The sequence below is a fragment of the Pristiophorus japonicus genome, chromosome 5 (genome assembly GCF_044704955.1).
Source record: "Pristiophorus japonicus isolate sPriJap1 chromosome 5, sPriJap1.hap1, whole genome shotgun sequence".
Taxonomy (NCBI): domain Eukaryota; kingdom Metazoa; phylum Chordata; class Chondrichthyes; family Pristiophoridae; genus Pristiophorus; species Pristiophorus japonicus.
In genome coordinates this window covers 201,534,169-201,557,234 of record NC_091981.1, presented here as the reverse complement: position 1 = coordinate 201,557,234, position 23,066 = coordinate 201,534,169, and the positions used below count along the sequence as shown (strand labels likewise).

The 23,066-nt window shown below is 43.2% G+C and overlaps 1 protein-coding gene across 1 annotated transcript in view; it reads left to right on the top strand.

The window, feature by feature from the left end:
* egfra (epidermal growth factor receptor a (erythroblastic leukemia viral (v-erb-b) oncogene homolog, avian)) overlaps positions 1-23,066 on the top strand; it is a 366,184-nt gene that overhangs the window by 283,435 nt on the left and 59,683 nt on the right. Inside the window, exons 12-15 of the mRNA XM_070881226.1 lie at positions 659-858; positions 3,231-3,363; positions 14,118-14,208; positions 20,901-21,058. Of these exons, the coding sequence (XP_070737327.1) occupies positions 659-858; positions 3,231-3,363; positions 14,118-14,208; positions 20,901-21,058 (582 nt within the window). The remainder of the gene's footprint in view (positions 1-658; positions 859-3,230; positions 3,364-14,117; positions 14,209-20,900; positions 21,059-23,066) is intronic.

Below are 23,066 nucleotides of genomic sequence, written 5' to 3'. Positions count from 1 at the left end.
TATTTGGATGTGCACTTAAAATGCCGTAACCTACAGGGCTACGGACCGGGGAGCTGGAAAGTGGGATTAAGCTGGATAGTCTCTTGTTGGCTGGCACGGACACGATGGGCCGTGCTGTAAATTTCTATGATTCTATGATTTTGGTAGATAATTTATATCTAGCATTTATTTTACACCATTATAACAGAATGAACTTTCACAACCTCTGGAAGCTCAAGTGCTTTATAGCCAATGCGGTACTTTTGAAGTGTAGTCGCTGCTTTAATGTAGGAAATGCACAGCCAATTTTTTTTTAAATTAAAATAGCTTGCCCTGTTATTGGTTGCTGACTTCTTGTGGGTATAAATTTACTAAGTGCATAATAAGCATGCCATGCAGATTGGAATGTCGATTCATACAGATGGGGACAGTATAAAAATGTACAATGGTTTGATTTTGGATGATATTGGTTTGCATAAATATAAGTAAGTATAATGCACTAAGGATCATGATTGCAGCACTTCACTCAGGAAAGAGAATATTTTTAAAATGTATATTTTTCCATTTCACATGTGTCAGTGAATATAAGTTGTCTTTAAACTTGGGCCAAACCAACTGTCTTGTTGATATAGTTGCAGTTGTCTTCACCAAACATCTTTCTCTTTCTGCATATGTTTAGTAGCAGTATATCATTTGCTTTGGTCAACCTGGGCGTTAGCTCTCTGGGATTGCGTTCACTCAAGGAGATTAGCGATGGTCAAGTAAGAATCATCAATAACAAGAACCTCTGCTACGTTGAAACCATGCGCTGGAAGAATCTTTTCAAATCTCGCAGACAATCGCAGAAAATAGCACAAAATAAACCAGAGGCAGAATGCAGTAAGTGAATAACTTTAATTAGACGTCTGCTGGATTCAGATTTCTGTGGGATAATTTAGAATGAAACTCTGTGTTTGGCTCTGAAGATCAGCAAACTACTCTGCTTTTGCATTATTTGAATATGTCAAAGCATTGCGATAGAAACTTTTATCTAACCTAGCTGTGTGTTTATCCAACAATACTAAACTCTTCTCAATAATTTAAACACATCAGTATATTTTTTAAATCAAAGCTAGACACAGAGTTTACTCTTTTTTAGTGGGGGAATGATGACCATTACTTCTGAAAATGGATGTTTCATGTATGCATATATATTCACTAATTGTAGTTCTTCAGTTATATAAAAGAATTTTCATGAAAAATGACACCACTGCAATATCTTCTTTTGGGAAGCAAAGAAAGCTGGGAGCCATCATTGTGTCAGCATGGATTTGTGTGCAATATGCTGGAATCCTATTTTATTGCCTTGATTATATTAAACAAGATTCAGTTGCTCTCATTAAATTGTTCCATTAATTTATTTTGAAATTGGCCTACTACAAACTAAGAGTAGATCCATAACGGGTATGGAAGCTTTTCATTCCCGAGCACTGACACCTCTCACGTCGACAAAAATAATTCTCCAAATCAATTGCCATGCTCTAAGCTGTTAGATGACGTAAAATTTCTAATAAATGCTCTCATCGTTTTAATGAGCGAATCTCCCTTTTGGTTTTTGTGGTTATCTTATTCTCTAAGTTACGTTGCATATAGATTGGGCTAACCAAACTGGTAGCAATACGGTGGAGGAGGATTTCCTGGAGTGTATTAGGGATGGTTTTCTAGACCAATATGTCGAGGAACCAACCAAAGGGCTGGTCATCCTAGACTGGGTGATGTGTAATGAGAAAGGATTAATTAGCAATCTTGTTGTGCGAGGCCCCTTGGGGAAGAGTGACCATAATATGGTAGAATTCTTTATTACGATGGAGAGTGACACTGTTAATTCAGAGACTAAGGTCCTGAACTTAAGGAAAGGTAACTTCGATGGTATGAGACGTGAATTGGCTAGAATAGACTGGAGAACGATACTTAAAGGGTTGACGGTGGATAGGCAATGGCAAACATTTAAAGAGCACATGGATGAACTTCAACAATTGTACATCCCTGTCTGGAGTAAAAATAAAACGGAGAAGGTAGCTCAACCATGACTAACAAGGGAAATTAGTGATAGTGTTAAATCCAAGGAAGAGGCATATAAGTTGTCCAGAAAAAAGCAGCAAACCTGAGGACTGGGAGAAACTTAAAATTCAGCAGAGGGGAGGACTAAGGGTTTAATTAGGAGGGGGAAAATAGACTATGAGAGGAAGCTTGCTGGGAACATAAAAACTGACTGCAAAAGCTTCGATAGATATGTGAAGAGAAAAAGATTAGTGAAGACAAACGTAGGTCCCTTGCAGTCAGATTCAGGTGAATTTATAATGGGGAACAAAAAAATGGCAGACCAGTTGAACAAATTCTTTGGTTCTGTCTTCATGAAGGAAGACACAAATAACCTTCCGGAAATACTAGGGGACCGAGGGTCCAGTGAGAAGGAGGAACTGAAGGAAATCCTTATCGGGCAGGAAATTGTGTTGGGGAAATTGATGGCATTGAAGGCCGATAAATCCCCAGGGCCTGATAGTCTGCATCCCAGAGGACTTAAGGAAGTGGCCCTAGAAATAGTGGATGCATTGGTGATCATTTTCCAACAGTCTATTGACTCTGGATCAGTTCCTATGGATTGGAGGGTAGTTAATGTAACACCACTTTTTAAAAAAGGAGGGAGAGAGAAAACGGGTAATTATAGACCGGTTAGCCTGACATCAGTGGTGGGGAAAATGTTGGAATCAATTATTAAAGATGAAATAGCAGCGCATTTGGAAAGCAGTGACAGGATCGGTCCAAGTCAGCAAGGATTTATGAAAGGGAAATCACGCTTGACAAATCATCTTGAATTTTTTGAGGATGTAACTAGTAGAGTGGACAAGGGAGAACCAGTGGATGTGGTGTATTTGGACTTTCAAAAGGCTTTTGACAAGGTCCCACACAAGAGATTGGTGTGCAAAATTAAAGCACATGGAATTGGGGGTAATGTATTGACTATGCTAGTTATGTTTTTTGTACATCTTTGGTTCTTTTAAAATAAGACTTCTATATCTTTGGGGAAAGCTCTTCCAAAATCCCAGACGTTAGCAGCTTGCTCTGCTCATGTTGTGAAGACCTAAACGAGTCAACTTGGTTAATATCAGTCATGATGAGTCGCATTGGTAAAATGAAAATGTGTTTCTTGCATACACTCTAATTATAACATTCTTCAAATCTGAAAATTCTTTCTTGTTTCTACCCCCCAGTTGCTGAAAATAAAGTCTGCCATTCACTGTGTTCTGACGATGGCTGCTGGGGTCCTGGACCCTCGCAGTGCTTTTCCTGTCGTCATTACGTCCGAGAAGGAGAGTGTGTTGTGAAGTGCAGCGTTTTTGAAGGGTAAGTACGATGTAAGGCTTGTTGGAATGCCTGATGAGGCCATCGTTATTTTTAAAAGCTGCTTTTGTATTGGTGCAATTGGGATGATTGCAGGACCCCAAATGCTGGATTTCCAGCAACCAGTGACAACCCCAGTGTAACCTGCCAGATTGTTGTGATCTGGAATATATTGTCTGATAGGGAGGTGGAAACAGATTCAATAGCAACTTTCAAAAGATAATTAGATATATACTTAAAAAGGAAAGACTGTCAGGGCAGGGGAGTGAAGCTAATTTGCATCTCTTTCACAGAGCTGGCATGTACACAATGGGCTGAATGGTCTCCTCCTATGGGCAACGGGAGAAGGGTGGTGGGTGGGAGAGCCGGCACGGGCTCAGTGGGTCGAATGGTGTCTTTCTGTGCTCTAACCATTCTATGATTCTATCGCCTCCTTCTGTGGTCTATGATTTTATGATTTTATGATTCTATTTGCTAATGTGAATGTCGAGGAAGACCTGATCTCCAGATACTTGAAAATAAAGTCCAGGCTAACTATTCAATGCAGTACTGAGGGAGTGCTACACTGTCGTATGAAACATTAAGCCAAGGTCCCATCTGCCCTTTCAGGTGGACATAAAAGATCCCATGGCACTATTCGAAGAGGAGGAGGGTAGTTCTCCCACTGTTCTGGCCAACATTTATCCGTCAAATTGATTTTCTATGCAAATGCCAAATGGCCTGTTTCTGTGCTGGGTAGTCTATGTATATTCTAGGTAAAGTCCATCAATGTTTATTTCGCTCTTCTGTCAAATAAAAATAACTTTGTACGGCAGGAGGATAGGAGTTAATGACATTAGATCTACCTTTGTCTGAGTATGACATTTTGAAAAGAGTTATTGATGCATGTCTGTGTCTTGTAATCCTTTCCTACACTTTCAACTGGCACATAACTCATTACCAGCTGGGCTATTCCTCTAGCTGAGAAATTCAATACAAGATTAAGTACAAACTGCTGATACCATTTAATAGGATCATGGCTGATCTGATCATGGACTCCGCTCCACTTCGATTGCTCGCTTCCGATATCTCTTCATTCACTTATCGCTCAAAAATCTGTCTATCTCCGCCTTAAATAAATTCAATGACCCAGCCTCCACTGCTCTCTGGTACAGAACATTCCATAGATTTATAACCCTCAGAGAAGAAATTCCTCCTCATCTCAGTTTTAAATGGGCGGCCCCTTATTCTGAAACTATGTCCCCTCGTTTTAATTTCCCCTATGAATGGAAATATCCTCTCTGCATCCACCTTGTCGAGCCCCCTCATTATCTTTTATGTTTCGATAAGATTACCTCTTATTCTTCTGAACTCCAATGTGTATCGGCCCAACTTACTCAAACTATCCTCATAAGTAAACCCCCTCATCTCCAGAAACAGCCTTCAATGCAAGTATATCCTTCCTTAAATACGGAGACCACAACTGTACTCATTGCTCTAGGTGTGGCCTCACCAATACCCTATACAGTTTTAGTAGGTCTTCTCTGCTTTTATACTCCATCCCCCTTGCAATAAAGGCCAACATTCCATTTGCCTTCCTGATTACTTGCTGTACCTGCATATTAACTTGTTGTGTTTCATGCATAAGGATCCCTCTGTACTGCAACACTGCAATTTTTCTCTCTTTAAATTGTAATTTGCTTTTCTATTTTGTCTGCCAAAGTGGATAACCTCACATTTTCCCACATTATACTCCACCTGCCAGATTTTTACTTACTCACTTAGCCTGTGTATATCCCTTTGCAGATTTTTTGTATCCTCCTCACACTTTGCTTTCCCACTCATCTTTGTATCATCAGCAAACTTGGCTACATTACACTCGGTCCCTTCATCCAAGTCATTAATATAGATTGTAAATAGTTGAGGACCCAGCACCGATCCCTTTGGCACGCCACTAGTCATTGTTTGCCAACTGCAAAATGACTCATTTATCCCAACTCTCTGTTTTCTGTTATTAGTCAATCCTCTATCCATGCTAATATATTACCCCCAGTCCCGTGAACTTTTAACTTGTGCAGTAATCTTTAACGTGGCACCTTATCGAATGCCTTCTGGAAATCCAAATACGACACATAAGGTTCCCCCTTATCCACCCTGCTCATTACATAGAAACATAGAAAATAGGTGCAGGAGTAGGCCATTCGGACCTTTGAGCCTGCACCACCATTCAATAAGATCATGGCTGATCATTCACCTCAGTACCCCCTTTACTGCTTTCTCTCCTTACCCCTTGATTCCTTTAGCTGTAAGGGCCATAACTCCCTCTTGAATATATCCAATGAACTGGCATCAACAACTCTCTGCGGTAGAGAATTTCACAGGTTAACAACTCTCTGAGTGAAGAAGTTTTTCCTCATCTCAGTCCTAATTGGTTTACCCCTTATCCTTAGACTATGTCCCCTGGTTCTGGACTTCTCCAACATCGGGAACATTCTTCCTGCATCTCACCTGTCCAGTCCCGTCAGAATTTTATGTGTTTCTATGAAATCCTCTCTCATCCTTCTAAACTCCAGTGAATACAGGCCCAGTTGATCCAGTCCCTTCTTTTTTTGTCAGTCTTGCCATCCCGGGAATCAGTCTGGTGAACCTTCGCTGCACTCCCTCAATAGCAAGAACATCCTTCCTCAGATTAGGAGACCAAAACTGGACACAATGTTCCAGGTGAGACCTCACTCAGGCCCTGTACAACTGCAGCAAGACCTCCCTGCTCCTATACTCAAATCCCCTAGCTATGAAGGCCAACATACCATTTGCTGCCTTCACCGCCTGCTGTACCTGCATGCCAACTTTCAATGACTGATGTACCATGACACCCAGGTCTCGTACCTCCCCTTTTCCTAATCTGCCACCATTCAGATAATATTCTGCCTTCGTGTTTTTGCCAGCAAAGTGGATAACCTCACATTTATCCACATTATACTGCATCTGCCATGCATTTGCCCACTCACCTAACCTGTCCAAGTCACCCTGCAGCCTTTTAGCATCCTCCTCACAGCTCGCACCGCTACCCAGCTTAGTGTCATCTGCAAACTTGGAGATATTGCACTCCATTCCCTCATCCAAATCCTTAATGTATATTGTAAGTAGCTGGGGTCCCAGCACTGAGCCCTGCGGCACTCCACAAGTCACTGCCTGCCATTGTGAAAAGGACACGTTTATCCCGACTCTCTGCTTCCTGTCTGTCAACCAGTTCTCTATCCATGTCAGTACATTACCCCCAATTCCATGTGCTTTAATTTTGCACACCAATCTCTTGTATGGATCTTGTCAAAAGCCTTTTGAAAGTCCAAATACACCACATCCACCGGTTCTCCCTTGTTCACTCTACCAGTTCCATCCTCAAAAAATTCTAGAAGATTTGTCGAGCAGGAGTTCCCTTTCATAAATCCATGCTGACTTGGACCGATCCCGTCGCTGCTTTCCAAATGTGCTGCTATTTCATCTTTAATAATTGATTCCAACATTTTCCCCATCCTCAAAGAACTCCATCAAATTTGTCAAACATCATTTCCCTTTTATAAAACCATGCTGACTCTGCTTGATTGAATTATGCTTTCCAAATGTCCTGCTATTGCTTCCTTAATAAGGGACTCCAGCATTTACCCAACTATAGATGTTAGTCTAACTGGTCTGTAGTGTCCTGCTTTCTTTCTGCCTCCTTTTTTAAACAGGGATATTACATTTGCGGTTTTCCAATCTGCTGGGACTGCCCCAGAATCCAGGGAATTTTGGTAGATAACAACCAATGCATCCACTATCTCTGTAGCCACTTCTGAAGTCCCTAAGATGTAAAGCCATCAGGTCTAGGGGATTTGTCCACCTTTAGTCCCATTATTTTACCGAGTATTACTACTTTAGTGATTGTATTAAGTTCCTCCCTCCCTATAGGGCTTTTATCCACTATTGGGATGTTTTTAGTGTCTTCTATCATGAAGACCGATACAAAATATTTGTTCAATGTCTCTGCCATTTCCCTGTTCTCCATTATTAATTCCCCAGTGTCATCCTCTGGAGGACCAACATTTACTTTAGCCACTCTTTTTCTTTTTATGTGCCTGTAGAAACTCTTACTATCTGTTTTTATATTTTGTGCTTGTTGTGTTTGCAATAACTGTTAGACTGAGTATTGTTTAACTCCAAGAGGTATGACCTTGGCTCTGCTTTATTAAGGCCCAAAGTGCCTAATATACAAAATGGCTGACCTTTTATACTTGGGCTGCATACACGTGCGTGCGTGCAGCCCAAAGGCCTCCAACAGTGACACCATCTAGTGGCTAGTGATCACAAAAGTGCATACATGATGATACTCCCCTCTGAGATATTAACACAGTCTTTTACAAATTGAGACGGTCCGGTGTTTTACGCTCCTGGGTTGACCGTCTCAGTTCAACTCCAGCCTTGGGTGAGTGTTCAGCGTCTGTTGTGACTGGTGGCTGGGTGGCTGACCTGGTGGGAGTGGCAATGGCCATGTCAGGGATTGAAAGTCCATTTTCATTGACCATGTCAGTGATTGAAAGTCCCAATTCACTGATGACCACTGAGTCCTCTGATGACTGGGGGTAGGTTGGTTGGTCATTGATTGTCTCTTCCTCCGACTGTTCCGGTTCGTCTGTGTGCCACAGCTTTGTCTGATCCATATATTTCCTGCATGTTTGCCCAGTTTTGAGCTTGACAATAAATACTTTGTTGCCCTCCTTGGCCATGACAGTACCAGCGATCCACTTGGGACCCTGACCATAATTTAGAACATACAGGATCATTTACAGAAATATCGCGTGACGCAGCTGCGCGATCGTGATACCCTTGCTGACTGACTTTGTCTTCTATGTTCAACATGATTATTCAAGTCAGGGTGTACAAGAGATAGCTTGGTCTTAAGATGTCTCCATCATTAGTTCAGCAGGTGAGACCCCGGTAAGCGTGTGTGGTCTTGTCCTGTAACTCAGCAGTATGCATGACAGGCGGGTCTGCAGTGACCCTTGGGTTACTCGCTTCATACTTTACTTTATGATTTGGACAGCATGTTCTGCATGCCCATTGGATGCAGGTTTGAATGGTGCTGACCTTACATGTTTGATACCATTGAGTTTCATGAACTCTTGAAACTCCTGACTGGTGAAGCACATTCTGTTGTCGCTAATAACGATGTCAGGCAGATCATGTGTCATAAACATGATACTGAGATTCTCAATGGTAGCTGTGGGTGTGCTGGATGACATGATTTATATATTCTATTTACTTTGAATATGCATCCACCACAACTAAAAACATCTTCCCCAGGAAGGGACCTGCAAAGTCTATGTGGATCCTGGACCATGGTTTGGATGGCCATGACCACAGACTCGGCGGCAATTCCGCTGGTGCTTTGCTGAGCTGCATGCAAGTGTTGCACTGATGCACACATGATTCCAGCTCAGAGTCAATTCCCGGCCACCATACATGAGACCTGGCGATGGCTTTCATCATTACAATGCCGGGATTGATTGCTATGTAGCTCACGTACAAATTTCTCTCTCCCTTTCTTGGGCATAACACGATTGCCCCACAGTATACAATCCGACTGAATGGGCAGTTCATCTTTGCGACGAATGTAAGGTTTGGTCTCCTCGCACATTTGCTTGGGTATGGCAGACCAATCACCTTTGAGGATTCAACTCTTCACCACCGATTTAAAATCGGGTCCTGGCTGGTCCAGGTCTTAACTTGTTAAGCCATGACAGGGATTCCTTCACTCTCAAAAGCATCCATAACTAACAATAGGTTCGCCGGTTGTGGCGTTTCCACTTCCGGTGTGGGCAATGGCAGATGGCTCAAAGCATCGGCACAATTCTCGATGCCAGATCTATGGTGAATGACATAATCATAAGCGGATAATGTCAATGCCCACCTCTGGATGCGGGATGAAGCATTGGTATTGATACCTTTGTTTTCAGAGAACAGTGAGATGAGCGGCTTGTGATGTGTCTCCAGTTCAAACCGAAGACCAAACAGGTACTGATGCATCTTTTCAACCCCATACACATATGCTGGTGTTTTTTTCTCTACCATGCTGTAGGCTCTTTCCACTTTCGCCAAACCTTTTGAAGCATACGCGACTGGTTGAAGTTTACCCAACTCATTAGCTTGTTGGAGCACGCAACCAATTCCATATGACGAAGCATCACAGGCCAATACTAAACTTTTACATGGGTCATAATGTACCTGCAGCTTGTTAGAGCAAAGCAGATTAGTGGCTTTCTCAAAAGCTCTGTCTTGAGATGCACCCCACACCCAGTTGTCGCGTTTTCTTAGCAGCATGTGCAGTGGTTCTAATAAGGTGCTCAATTTAGGTAGGAAGTTACCGAAGTAGTTGAGTAGATCCAGGAACGAACGCAGCTCCATCACATTCTGTAGCTTGAGTGCATTCTTGATGGCCTTAGTTTATGTGTCCCTGGGCCTGATGCCATCAGCAGTAATTTTCCTCCCAGGAATTCGACCTCTGGTGCCATGAAGACGCACTTTGAACGTTTCAGTCTGAGTCCCACTTTGTCCAGATAATGTGGTACCTCTTCCAGGTTGTTCAGATGTTCCTCAGAGTCATGACCTGTGACAGGATGTCATCTTGGAACACGACGGCTCTGGGAACGGACTTCAGTAGACTCTCCATGTTCCTCTGGAAATATTGCTGCAGCCGAGTGAATTCCAAAAGGAGACCTGTGATAAATAAACAGTCCTTTATGCGTGTTAATACACGCAAGTCTCTTCGACGTCTCGACCAGCTCCTGTGTCCTGTAGGCCGACGTCAAGTCCAGTTTGGTGAATGACTTCCCCCCCCCCTGCCGGCTAGCATTGCAAACAAGTCATCAGCCTTTGGTAACGGGTACTGATCCGTTTCGAAACCCTGTTGATCGTAGCCTTGTGGTCTCTGCAGATTCTGACTGTGCCATCACTTTTCAACACTGGAACAATGGGGCTGGCCCATTCATTAAAATCAACCGGTGATGTGATCTCTTCACGCTGGAGTCTGTCCAGTTCAATTTCGACCTTCTCCCTCATCATATACAGAACTGCCCGAGCTTTATGATGGACGGGTCTTGCAGCCGAGTCCATGTGGATCTGCACCTTGTCTCCCATGAAATTGCCGATGTCTGATTTGAACAGCGAGGGGAACTTGCTCAGTACTTGGGCACATGTATTTTTCTCCGACGACAACGCCTTGATGTCATTCCAATTGCATCTGATTTTTTTTCAAGCCAGTTCCTGCCGAACAGCATTATTGGGCCATTGCCTGGGACAATGCATAGCGGTAACTTGTGAACCACACCATCATACAACACTTCAATTGTGGCACTGCCCATCATTGTTATGAGTTCTTTGGTGTACGTGCGCAACTTGGCATTGACTGGACTCAGCCTGGGCCTCACAGCCTTAGTATCCCACAGCTTGACGAATGCCCTCTGGCTCATTATCGATTGACTCGCCCCCGTGTCCAGTTCCATCGATACCGGCACCCCATTAAATTTCACGTTGATTGTTATTGGTTTGCTCTTAGTTAGGAATGAGTACAGTCCATACACTTCCTCCTCTGGTATCTCAGATTGTGTATCGAGATCCGCGCTAGTCTGAGCATCATCCTCCACGTGATGTGTCGCAGCACGCTTGCTCATCTGTGGACACTTGCGCTGGAGATGCCCCACTCTCAGACAGCCTTTGCAACTATAATGCTTAAATCGGCACTGCTGGTACCGGTGATTTCCCCCACAATGCCAACACGGAGAAATCGGATGCATTCCCGTTAGCCGACTTTGGGCAGCCACAGCTTTCGCATACGCAGTCGTGTAGGCCCTGCCATGTGCTGCTCTGCCGAACGCCGAATCAATCATATTTACAGTACTTGCCGAGTTTTGATTTTTCACTGATATCTGCTTTAGACTTCTATCTGTCGTCATGCATGACTGAGTGATCGTGATGGCCCTGTTCAAGTCCAACGTCATCATCGCCAATAGTTTACACAGAATCACCTCGTGGTTGATACCGATTACAAAGAAGTCCCGCAGCATGTCTGCCAACACAGCCCCGAACTTAAACGGTCCTGCTAGACATCTCAGGTCAGCAACGAATTCCGCCGCATTCTGGCCCTCTGAGCGAATATGCGTGTAAATTCTGTATCTCGAGATGATGATGCCTTCGTCTGGCTTAAGGTGGTCCTGTCCCAGTGTACACAATTCTTCATACGTCTTCTCTGTTGGACTCGCAGGCAGGAGTAGATTCTTTCAGACCATAACTTTTTGGACCGCAAACCATGAAGAACATCGCCCGGCGCCGATCTGGGTCACCGACCTCCATTTTGTTGGAGACAAAGAACTGGCTCAAATAGCCCAATCTTCTCCTTCCACGAATCACTCCAACAATCCAATTGTGCTAATTTTTGCAAGCAAAGGTTCTTGTTGCCTCGTCACCAAATTTTGTGTATGCAATAACTGTTAGATTGAGTACTGTTTAACTCCAAGAGGTATAACTTTGGCCCTGGTTTATTAAGGTCCAAAGTGCCTAATATACAAAATGGTTGGCTTTTTATACTTGGGCTGCACACACATGGCCTCCAACAGTGACGCCATTTAATAGCTAGTGATCCCAAAAGTACATACATGACAGTACCAGTTTACTCTCATAATCTATCTTCCCTCTCTATCATTTTTTTTAGTCGTTCTTTGCTGGCTTTTAAAAGTTTCCCAATCCTCTGGCCTCCCACTAGTCTTGGCAAACAACTTTGAATTAAGAGCAGATTGTTCTAAGCATGCTGTGTGGTTGCGCTGATATCATGCTGGGTGATGTTTTTTCTTTCATCTGTCCGTTTTTCAATAATGCACTTACCACAGGAGTTTGATATTCATCTATTTCAGAGAAGTGGTGCCCTTGATGTAAGGCATAGAAACATAGAAAATAGGTGCAGGAGTAGGCCATTCGGCCCTTCGAGCCTGCACCGCCATTCAATAAGATCATGGCTGATCATTCCCCCAGTACCCCTTTCCTGCTTTCTCTCCATATCCCTTGATCCCTTTAGCCGTAAGGGCCATATCTAACTCCCTCTTGAATATATCCAAGAGGGTGCCCTGCAGTAAAAGCTTATTCAGTAATATTGCTGCCTGTGGAATCGGTCTGTTTACAGCAATATTCGGCTGTGTTTTTTTAATAGTAAATACTTGGTAATGAAAAAAAAAGAAATCCTGGGACTTAAATGTAAACTTAGATGTGTTCCCACTGCATTCGGTGATGCAGAGAAGGTGCTTTTGCAGAAAAATCTGCCTTAACTTCCCAAAACTATGATGATTGACTAAACCATTATTGGAAACCATTAAGTCTTGGACTTGAGATGCATTTAACTTTCCTTTTTTACTTGCAAGAATATCCGTATCAAGCAAGAATGTTTCCCACTTTGGGCTGCAGCTAATTTCTTCCATTGGCAAACTATATTCCATTGGCAAACTATATTCTGAAAATACCATATTTTGGTTACACATTTAATAAAATCAGTTAAGATGTAATTCTCAAGTCTGTTGTTTCTAATATCCCAATAGGGAAATTAACATAAGAACATAAGAATTAGGAGCAGGCGTAGGCCTTGCAGCCCCTTGAGCCTGCTCCGCCATTCAATAAGATAATGGCTGATCTTCGACCTCAACTCCACTTTCCCGATCTCCAAATCCCTTGATTCTGCTAGAGTTCAAAAATCTGTGTCTCAGCCTTGAATATACTCAACAATTCAATATCCACAGCCCATTGTAGTAGAGAATTCCAACGATGCACAGTCTTCTGAGTGAAGGATTTCCTTCTCATCTCATTTTTAAATGGCTGACCCCTTATCCTGAGACTATGCCCCCTAATCTTCAGCCGGGGAAACACCCTCTCGGCATTTCACCTGTCAATCCCCCTCAGAATCTTATTTGTATAAATGAGATCACGTCTCATTCTTCTAAACTCAAGAGAGTATAGACTCGATCTCGCCTCAGAGGACAACCCCCTCATCCCAGGAATCAATTAAATGAACTTTGGTTGCTCCGTCTCGAAGACAAGTATATCCTTCATTTTTAAATGGTGAGAGATTGGGAAATTTCTCAAAGTTTTGGACAGCTTTAGTCAAGAGCAGCTGAGGATCACTTTTTAAATATCCATTAAGTGGCCACCCATGGTTGTTGGGTTGGAACAGAAAGTGACAGAAGTCAGGAGGTGTGGGTGGAAAATGGCTGTGGCCACCAGGATTCATGTGTACCTGAAAATCAGACTACACACAAAAGCAGCGGCATGGTTGGGTCTAGCATGTGCTTTATTTTCATGGCCCTACCACCCCATTTCTGAATGCAAACAGCACATTATGGAGACAAACATGGCCCTCTTGTTTCTTGTGCTCAGACTATTTCAGAATGACTTGGTTAAGCTTTCTCTGATCCAAATCTCTGGGTGCACAGACACAGAGGACTGATCTTACTCGTATAAAGTCCATCCCAACGTAGTCTGATGAGTTTCATGTTTCTGCACAATCTCAGACTAAAGTGGTGGAGATTCACATTGCACTACAATTAACCAGTGCTATGTTCGATTTTTTTTTGTTGGTTTCAATATAAAAATGTTTAACCACGGACACAATTTTTTTTATGCCCATTTTTAATGCATTTCTTCAGATGGTTGACTTTTAAACCATGAGTTTGTTCACTAAAAATGCTTTCTTGATTTTTGTAAAGGGAGTCGAGAGAGTATGTGGATGGATCCCAATGTATTCGATGTGATGTAGGATGTAAACCACAGAATGGGTCCGAAACCTGCACTGGTTCTGTAAGTCAAAATGAGGAATGAGTAAAATTGAGAAATAATACAATATTCAAATGTATGATGAGTCACAGCAAAAGCATTTGCTATTAAAGGTTAAAATACAGTATGCAGCAGCAACTAAAATCACTGAAATGCTGTATCTGCATCTTGAGACAAAAGAATAGTTGAGGGACAAGTAGCTATTAAGATGGTGAGAAATAGGGATGAACATCACTAAGGAGAGCATAGGGTTTTAAGTGGCCTTCAATATGTAATAATTGCAGGGTAGCAGACTGGCACAGCATATTGGAATACCAGCCTAAGGTGTTGTGGACTGATGGGGAACAAGTTTGATTCCTATTACAGTCAAGATCAGCCCTGACAGTGGCTTGGGATTAGCTTGCTTGTCCTCTGGAGAATTAATATTCTCGTTGAATTAGTGGATTCTGAGAGGCACTGGTGGAAACCTGGGGATGATTCAGCCACAATTGCTGTGTGCTCGATGTGATGGGGAAAATAGAGAAAAATATTTTTTGTGGGGAAGAGGGAGGGAATTGCTCACATCCAGCCTCCTGATGCCTGCTTTAGGTGGCCGACAAGGATGCCTTGAATATCACCCAACTCAATATAGTGTTAGATGTATCTCAGGCAGCCTTGAAACATGTGAGACAGCACCAAGAAATTGGTGCTTTTTGCCACTGTTCTGTGCCTGAAAAAAGGCAGTCGGGTCAAATTTCTCCATCTCTGCATTTAAAAAATAAAGTTTCTCCTGCTCTCTGTTCTAAGTATTTTGCATTTAATCTTATATCTATGGTTTTGTTCTTAACCCCACAACTACAGGAAACAGTTCGCTTCTATCAACCTTGTTCTTTCATAATTTTCAACACTTCTATCATATCATTCCATAATCTGCATTGTTCTAACAAAAAAAAACACTTATTCACGTCTATTTGCATTTCCTCGTGAGACAGCATCCAAGTGAAGTAAGCTCTCGAAAGCTTCAATATCCTTTCTGTAGTACAGCGCTCAGTACTGCACACAGAATTCAAACTGAAACCTTAGGCTTATGTACGTTCACCATTGCATTACAGCAGATCATTTGGAAAAGCATAATTCAATAAAGCAGAGTCAGCAACTGAACAAAGGACTAGCTCTGTCGAGCCCGTGTGGTGGCTGATGTGCAACGGTCACCACATGTTTAAAAAAAAATCCACGCACAGGCATCTTCCACCCCTGGAGTTCAGGACTGGAATATTGGGTCCTCCATTGAAACATATATGAACTCATCACTTTTGGAGTGGAAGCAAGTCATCCTCATTCGAGGGACCACCTATGATGATGATGATGATGAAAGGGAAATCATGTTTGACAATTTTGCTGGAGTTCTTTGAGGATGTAATGAGCAGGGTGGATAAGGGGGAACCAGTAGATGTGGTGTATTTGGATTTCCAGAAGGCATTCAATAAGGTGCCATGTAAAAGATTACTGCACAAGATAAAAGTTCATGCGGTCAGGGATAATATAGTAGCATGGATTGAGGATTGGCTAAACAGAAAACAGAGAGTCAGGATAAATTGTTCATTTTCCAGTTGACAAACAGTAACTAGTGGGGTGCAGCAGGGATTGGTGCTGGGGCATCAACTATTTACAATCTATATTAATGACTTGGATGAAGAGACCAAGTCCTGCTACGATTGTACAGGGTATTGGTCAGGCCACACCTCGAGTACTGCGTACAATTTTAGTCTCCGTATTTAAGGAAGGATATACTTGCATTGGAGGCTGTTCAGAGAAGGTTCACTCGGTTGATTCCGGAGATTGGGGGTTGACTTATGAGGGTAGGTTGAGTAGCTTGGGCCTATACGCATTGGAGTTCTGAAGAATGAGCGGTAATCTTATCGAAGCATATAAGATAATGAGGGGGCTCGACAAGGTGGATGCAGAGAGGATATTTCCACTCGTAGGGGAAACTAAAACTAAAGGACATAGTCTCAGAATAAGGGGCCTTTAAAACTGAGATGAGGCGGAATTTCTTCTGAGGGTTGTAAATCTATGGAATTCTCTGCCCCAGAGAGCTGTGATGGCTGGGTCATTGAATATATTTAAGGAGGAGATAGATTTTTGAGCGATAAGGGAATAAAGGGTTGTGAGGAGTGGGCAGGGAAGTGGAGCTAAGTCCATGATCAGATCAGCCATGTCCTTATTAAATGATGAAGCAGGCTCGAAGGGCCAAATGGCTTACTCCTGCTCCTAGTTGTTATGTTCTTACTACCTTTTGAATCCCTTCAATCTGGTTTCCATGCCTGGCACAGTACTGAAACGGTTCTCATCAAAGTTACAAATGACGTCCTTTGTGATTGTGACAAAGGTAGACTATCCCTCCTTGTCCTTCTTGACTTGTCTGCAGCCTTTGACACTCCATCCTCCTCCGGTGCTTCTCCAGCAGCGTCCAACTGGGTGAGACTGCACTTGCCTGGTTCACTTATCTTTCTAATCGTAGCCAGAAAATCACCTGCAATGGCTTCTTTTCCCACTCCCACATCGTTACCTCTGATGTCCTCCAAGGATTTATCCTTGGCCCCCTCCTGTTTCTCATCTGTATGCAGCCCCTTGGCGACATCATCCGAAAACACGGGGTCAGTTTCCACATGTAATCTGACGACACCCAGCTCTACCTCTCCAACACTTCTCTCGACCCCTCCACGGTCTCTAAATTGTCTGACTGCTTGTCTGACATCCAGTACTGGATGAGCAGAAATGTTCTCCAATTAAATATTGGGAAGACCGAAGCAATTGGTCCCTACCACAAACTGCGTTCCCTGGCCATCAGCTCCATCCCTCTCCCTGGCATCTGTCTGCGGCTGAACCAGACTGTTCACAACCTAGGTGTCATATTTGACCCTGAAGTGAGCTTCCAGTCACACATCCACGGCATAACTAAAACTGCTTATTTCCACCTCCGTAACATTGCCCGTCTCTGCCCTGCCTCAGAACCCTCATCCATGCCTTTGTTACCTCTAGACTCGACTACTGCAACGCATTCCTGACTAGCCTACCATATTATACCCTACATAAACTTGAGGACATCCAAAACTTGCCAGCCCATATCCTAACTCGCACCAAGTCCCACTCACCCATCATCCCTGTGCTCGCTGACCGACAGTGGCTCCCGGTTAAGCAATGCCTCGATTTCAAAATTCTCATCCTTGTTTACAAATCCCTCCATGGCCTCTCCCTTCCCTATCTCTGTAATCTCCTTTAGCCTCACCCCCCCCACCCCCGAGATATCTGCGCTCCTCAAATGCTGCCCGCTTGAGCATCTCTGATTATAACTGCTCAACCATTAGTGGCTGTGCTTTCAGCTGCCTGGGCCCTAAGCTCAAACTCTCTCCCTAAACCTCTCTGCTTCTCTACCTCTCTTTCCCCCTGTAAGATGCTCCTTAAAACCTACCTCTTTGACCAAGCTTTTGGTCATCTGCCATCATTTCTTTTTATGTGGCTCAGTGTCAAATGTATTTCTTTTTTCTTGTAACACTCCTGTGAGCACCTTGGGACGTTTTATTACATTAAATGTGCTATATAAATATAAGTTGTTTAATATTCTATACCTTTTGTGATAAAAATCTAGAAATGCAATTTCACTTTTTTTGCAGCCTTATCAACCTAAGGTGCTGATTTTAATGTTTTGTGAACCTGTCGCCCCAAATCCCTCTATCTTCCACAGCAACAAGCCTTTGTCTATTCAGAGTATAAATACTGCTGTTTGTCATAGCCAAAATGTATCATCTCACACTTACTAACATTGAATACCTTCTGTCACTTTATAAATCCATTTCTCCAATCCCTTTACAGTTTCCTTTGGTCTTATGAAAAATGAACAATGCCTCCTACTTTGGCATTGTCTACAAATTTTGGCACCACTTCCTCTAAGCTTATATTGGCCCGAATTTTGCGATCAGCGGCGAACAAAAGGCATGGCCATTCATTATGCTTACACTTCTCCACAGAATTTCTGTGAACTTTACATTATGATTTATGGTTATAGCATGGCGCCCTGTACAGGGGATCTGGGAAATGTGTGAACAGGACAAGCAACGGCATGTCTTCTCAACCAGTCAAACTGAAGAATCCCTACCGAGGCACGCAGTCTAAACCAGGAAGTGTGAATTAGAATATTTAATTAATGTGCAGAGAGGGAAAGAAAGATGGTATGGAGATAAGAGACAAAAAGTTTTTTAAAAAGTATAAGAATTTAAATCTCCAATAATTAAAATCTGTAGGAATGAGATGCCACACTTTTAAAAGTAAATTTTCAGTGCCAGAGATGGTGTTTGGCAGTAATTAAGACTTATCACGCCATTAAAAATGCACTTACACTTGAATGGAACAGCCCCTTCACTTTTTCTGGCATGTTTAGTGGGTATCTTGTGGATAAGTACTGCAAATTCACGCCCTTACACAGTGTTTGAAGGCATCGATGCAGCGATGCTAGTGGAGGAGCAGGGTATATCAGATAGCAACTTCCTGATTTCCGCGTTTAACTGCGCACGTGCGGACACCGGAAATTGCTGTCCACTTTACTCCATAATAACGGTGAGTGCTGATAGCCTCACCATTCTTTCCACTGCAAAATCTAGGCCACTAAACTTGTCATTTAAAGAGCCCATGTGTTCGAGTAGTCAGCATGATTTTAGAAGCGAGAATTTATGCCTTAAAAACCTTGAATTGTTTTGAGTGCGTACCTAAAATAGATTAGAGTAATCCAGTAGATGTATTTTGGATTTTTAAAAGTTCCTCATGAATCTAGTAGACAAGTTTAAGACTGATTGAATAGTAACTTTGTCTAGCTGCAACTATCCTAATTCGCATCAAGACCTGTTCACCCATTACTGCTGTGCTCGCTGACCTCCATGTTGGCTCCCGGTCCAGCAATACCCCAAATTTAAAATTCTCATCCTTGTATTCAAATTCCTCCATGGCCTCGCTTCTCCCTATCTTTGTAACTTCCTCCAGTCCCACAGCCGCTCCCCCCCCCCCCCACCCCGCCCCAAGAACTCTGCGCTTCTCCAATTCTGACCTCTTGTGCGTCACAGCTTTCCGTCGGCCCATAATTGCCAGCCCTACCTTCAACTGCCCAGGCCCTAAGCTCTGAATTCCCTCCATAAACCTCTATCTCTCTCCGCTCTCGCTCTCGCTCTCGCTCTCTTCTTCCCCCCCCCCCCCCCCTTTTATGATGCTCCTTCTTTGATCAAGCTTTTGGTCGCCTAATATCCCTTGTGTGGCTCGGTGTCAAATTATGTCTGATAAACTCTCCTGTAAAGCACCTGGGGATGGTTACTATGTTAAAGGTGCTATATGAATGCAATTTGATGTTGTTTGTTGGGACTGTGCTGGCAACAGAAGGTGAAAAGTGGAATAAATGGAAAATGCTCTGCCTGGGAAAAGTTACCACAGTGATCTGTTCTGGGATTCCAGTTTACAATATTTGTGAATGTTATGTTATGGAACAAGGTGTCTGTAGTGGGATTAGGTTTGTTGATACAAAATACATTAGGCAGTTAATCAATAGTTACTGGAGGGTGGTTGCCATATCTCAGCAAGGAGTCAGTTCCCCTTGAGAAAATTATCCGAGAAAGGAGAGGCAGAATTGCTGTGTGATATCTTCTCTTTTCACGCAGTTCATTTTTGCCAGGATTATTTCACTGGGCAGCTCTGTTTATTCATTTTCAGAAACCAATTTCTGGAAAGAATTCTACAGCTGTTTTCCTTTCAGTATCACTACAGATACTACTTTTGAAACATAATAACCAGGGCTATTTCGCCCGAGGATTTGATAAATATGAAGTTGAAGGTATTTTAAATTGTTGCCTCTCGGAACTGAGGTTGAATTGCAAATTTCTGCTGGAGGTTTCAGAAATAGGATTTTGTTCTTTGTTCTCAGGATGTGGCCAATACTGTAACATCTCTACACCTCATCCTTTCATATTCTTCTTCTGGTATGAAACTTTTTTATAGAGTGGTGAGAAGGTGGAACTTGCTACTACAGGAAGCGGTTAAGCGAATAGTTTAGATGCATTTAAGGGGAAGCTAGCCAAGCACATGAAGGAGAAGGGAATAGAGGGTTATGCTCATAGTTAAATGAGGAAAGAAGGAGGCTCGAGTGGAGCATAAATGCCGGCATGGACTGGCTGAGCTGAATGGCCTGTTTCTGTGCTGCATATCCTATGTATATGGAACTTCATACCTATGTATGGTATCCTGTGAAACGTGAATGGCAGTACTAAACTGAAGGATGAGTTGCTTTTTAAAAAAAAAATGCATGACCACATCAGCCATGCGGTTAACTTCATTTCAATTGAAAATCTATTGAGTTGGGAGTCTAGTTTCAGCTTCACGTACAAGAGGATGTAGCAGGCTGTGCGGGACAGTGTAGATCGTTGAATGAGATTAAGCAAAATTATAACCATTCTTCACAATAAAAAGGTAATGGATAATTTCATGTCTTAACACCACAGATTTAATGCTGCGCAGAACAAAACTAAATCTTGATTTATAGTGTGAAAGGTACTATTTGATTTTATGTAACTCACTGTCAATCTGTTGAATTGTAACGTCTAATTTGTCTATTATCAGTTATCTTCAGGATGACCTGGACAATGATGTACTGCTTTTCCCCACTGTTATACTTGTCTTTATTTATTCATTTCATTACCTAGGGCAATGAGAACTGTAAAGAATGTGCTCATTTTAAAGATGGCCCACGCTGTGTGAACAGCTGTCCCTCTGGAATCTCAGGAGAAAATAATACCTTTGTCTGGAAATACCCCAGTGAGAATAAGCATTGTCAGCTATGTCACCCAAATTGCACTCAAGAGTGAGTAATGTTTAGTTCTATATAATATTGTTACTTTATTTAACTTGGTCGAATGCTAAAGGTGACCGGGTTTAAGGACGAGCTTTGATCGCCTAAAGGGGTTGAAGAGGAATTTTCCAGATTTTTTGCGCCCTTAATTGTCCTAGGGCTTTTATCTGATTTTTTTGCCTCTCCCAGGAGTATTAAATAGCCACAGGTGGGTAGGGACTCTCTGTATCGTGATGCATGAGGTCCCACCATTGCATGGGACAGGCAAGATGGACCAGTTGCCTTAGCCTGTCTGACACTTTTGTATATTCGTATATAGGTTGATTGGTTCTGCAGAAGGAACAACTTCCTTCTGAGGAAATATTAAGAGATTTTTTCCTGGGACTGCACCCAAGTGCACTGGATTTTCTGGAAGGAGCAAATATCGTAAAATCAGGCCAGTCGGAGAGCACACCTGTAAACGGGACTCGGATGATTTCTCTCTCTTTAAAAGCGGGCGGGTTGCGCGATTTTCTGATGCTCACTAAGCCCAAGCAATCCAGTGCATGTGGGCACACACCCACGAAAATCTCTCCTGTGAGTTTCTTCAGTGTTCAAAGCACATTATGCTTGTTTGCTAATCTTAAAAGTATTCTCTCCTGGAATAGAAGCACATTGCCTGTACATATCACATCCCTGGATGCCTCGCCCTGAGATTGGAAAGCAATCTGTAAGGAGTCATGGCTGTGTACACTCCCTCTGTATGGAGTGTCACAAGGGAGCATGACACCCTATTCCCCAGCTGGACAGTTAGATGACAAAACCTTCAACAGGAGCAGACATGGTCCACCGTCGAGCAGTTCTGAAATCTACACACAAGACAGACATCCTCTCACCAAGAGAGAACAGTTTTATCATAACTATAACAAGCTGCTCCATTAGGTGAAATATTTCACCATAGCTGTCACCGTTTCTGTTGTGTTCCTAACACAGATGAGACTGCACACAGGGAGGTTAAAGTAACAGTGACCTCAGTCTTTATTAAGACACTCCAGAGTGAGTAACAGGCCTTAGGGGCCGGCTTATATACAGTGCTCCGAAGGGATGCTGGGATCCCTGGGGATTTCAAGGGATGCACTCCCTGGTGGCGGAACATGGGAGTGCATGCTTTACAGATACACATCATCACCCCTCCTCTGCCCCTGCAAAGTCAAAGTGAAAATTATTTACAAGGTGAAGCAGTCGGGAGCCTTTCTTTCCCTGGTGGACTGTCTCGGTACAAATGTCTGTTCTGGTGTGTTGACTGTGCCCTCGCTGGGCTGGCGTGTTGTTGGACCTGCAGGGCTGCTGGGTGAGCCTGGCCTTGCTGGGCATTGATGGGTTCGATTTCGTGGTCTGGTGTGGTGTCGTTGATCCTTTGGGTGTGTGTTGTGGGCTCAAAAATGGTGGTGTCTGTTGTGGGTTGTTCAGGGCAGTCTGAACCGCAGCCTCGTTTGGTCCAGGTGCTTTCTGCAAATTTGTCCATTGTCTAGTTTGACTACAAACACCCTACTCCCTTCTTTAGCTATCACTGTGCCCGCGATCCACTTGGGACCATGTCCATAGTTTAGCACATACACAGGGTCATTCAGATCAATTTCCCGTGACAGAGTGGCGCAACCATCGTTTACATTTTGTTGTTGCCGCCTGCTCTCTATCTGATCATGCAGGTTGGGGTGAACTAGCGAGAGTCTGGTTTTAAGTGTCCTTTTCATGAGTAGCTCAGCCGGGGGCACCCCTGTGAGCGAGTGGGGTCCTGTGCGGTAGCTGAACAGTACTCTGGACAGGCGGGTTTGGAGTGAGCTTTCTGTGACTCATTTAAGGCTCTGTTTGATTGTACTGCCTGCCCATTGGAGGCTGGTTTAAACGGGGCCGAGGTGACATGTTTGATCCCATTGTGGGTCATGAATTCTTTAAATGCGGCACTAGTGAAACATGGCCTGTTGTCACTGACCAGTATGTCAGGCAGGCAGTGGGTGGCAAACATGGCCCTCAGGCTTTC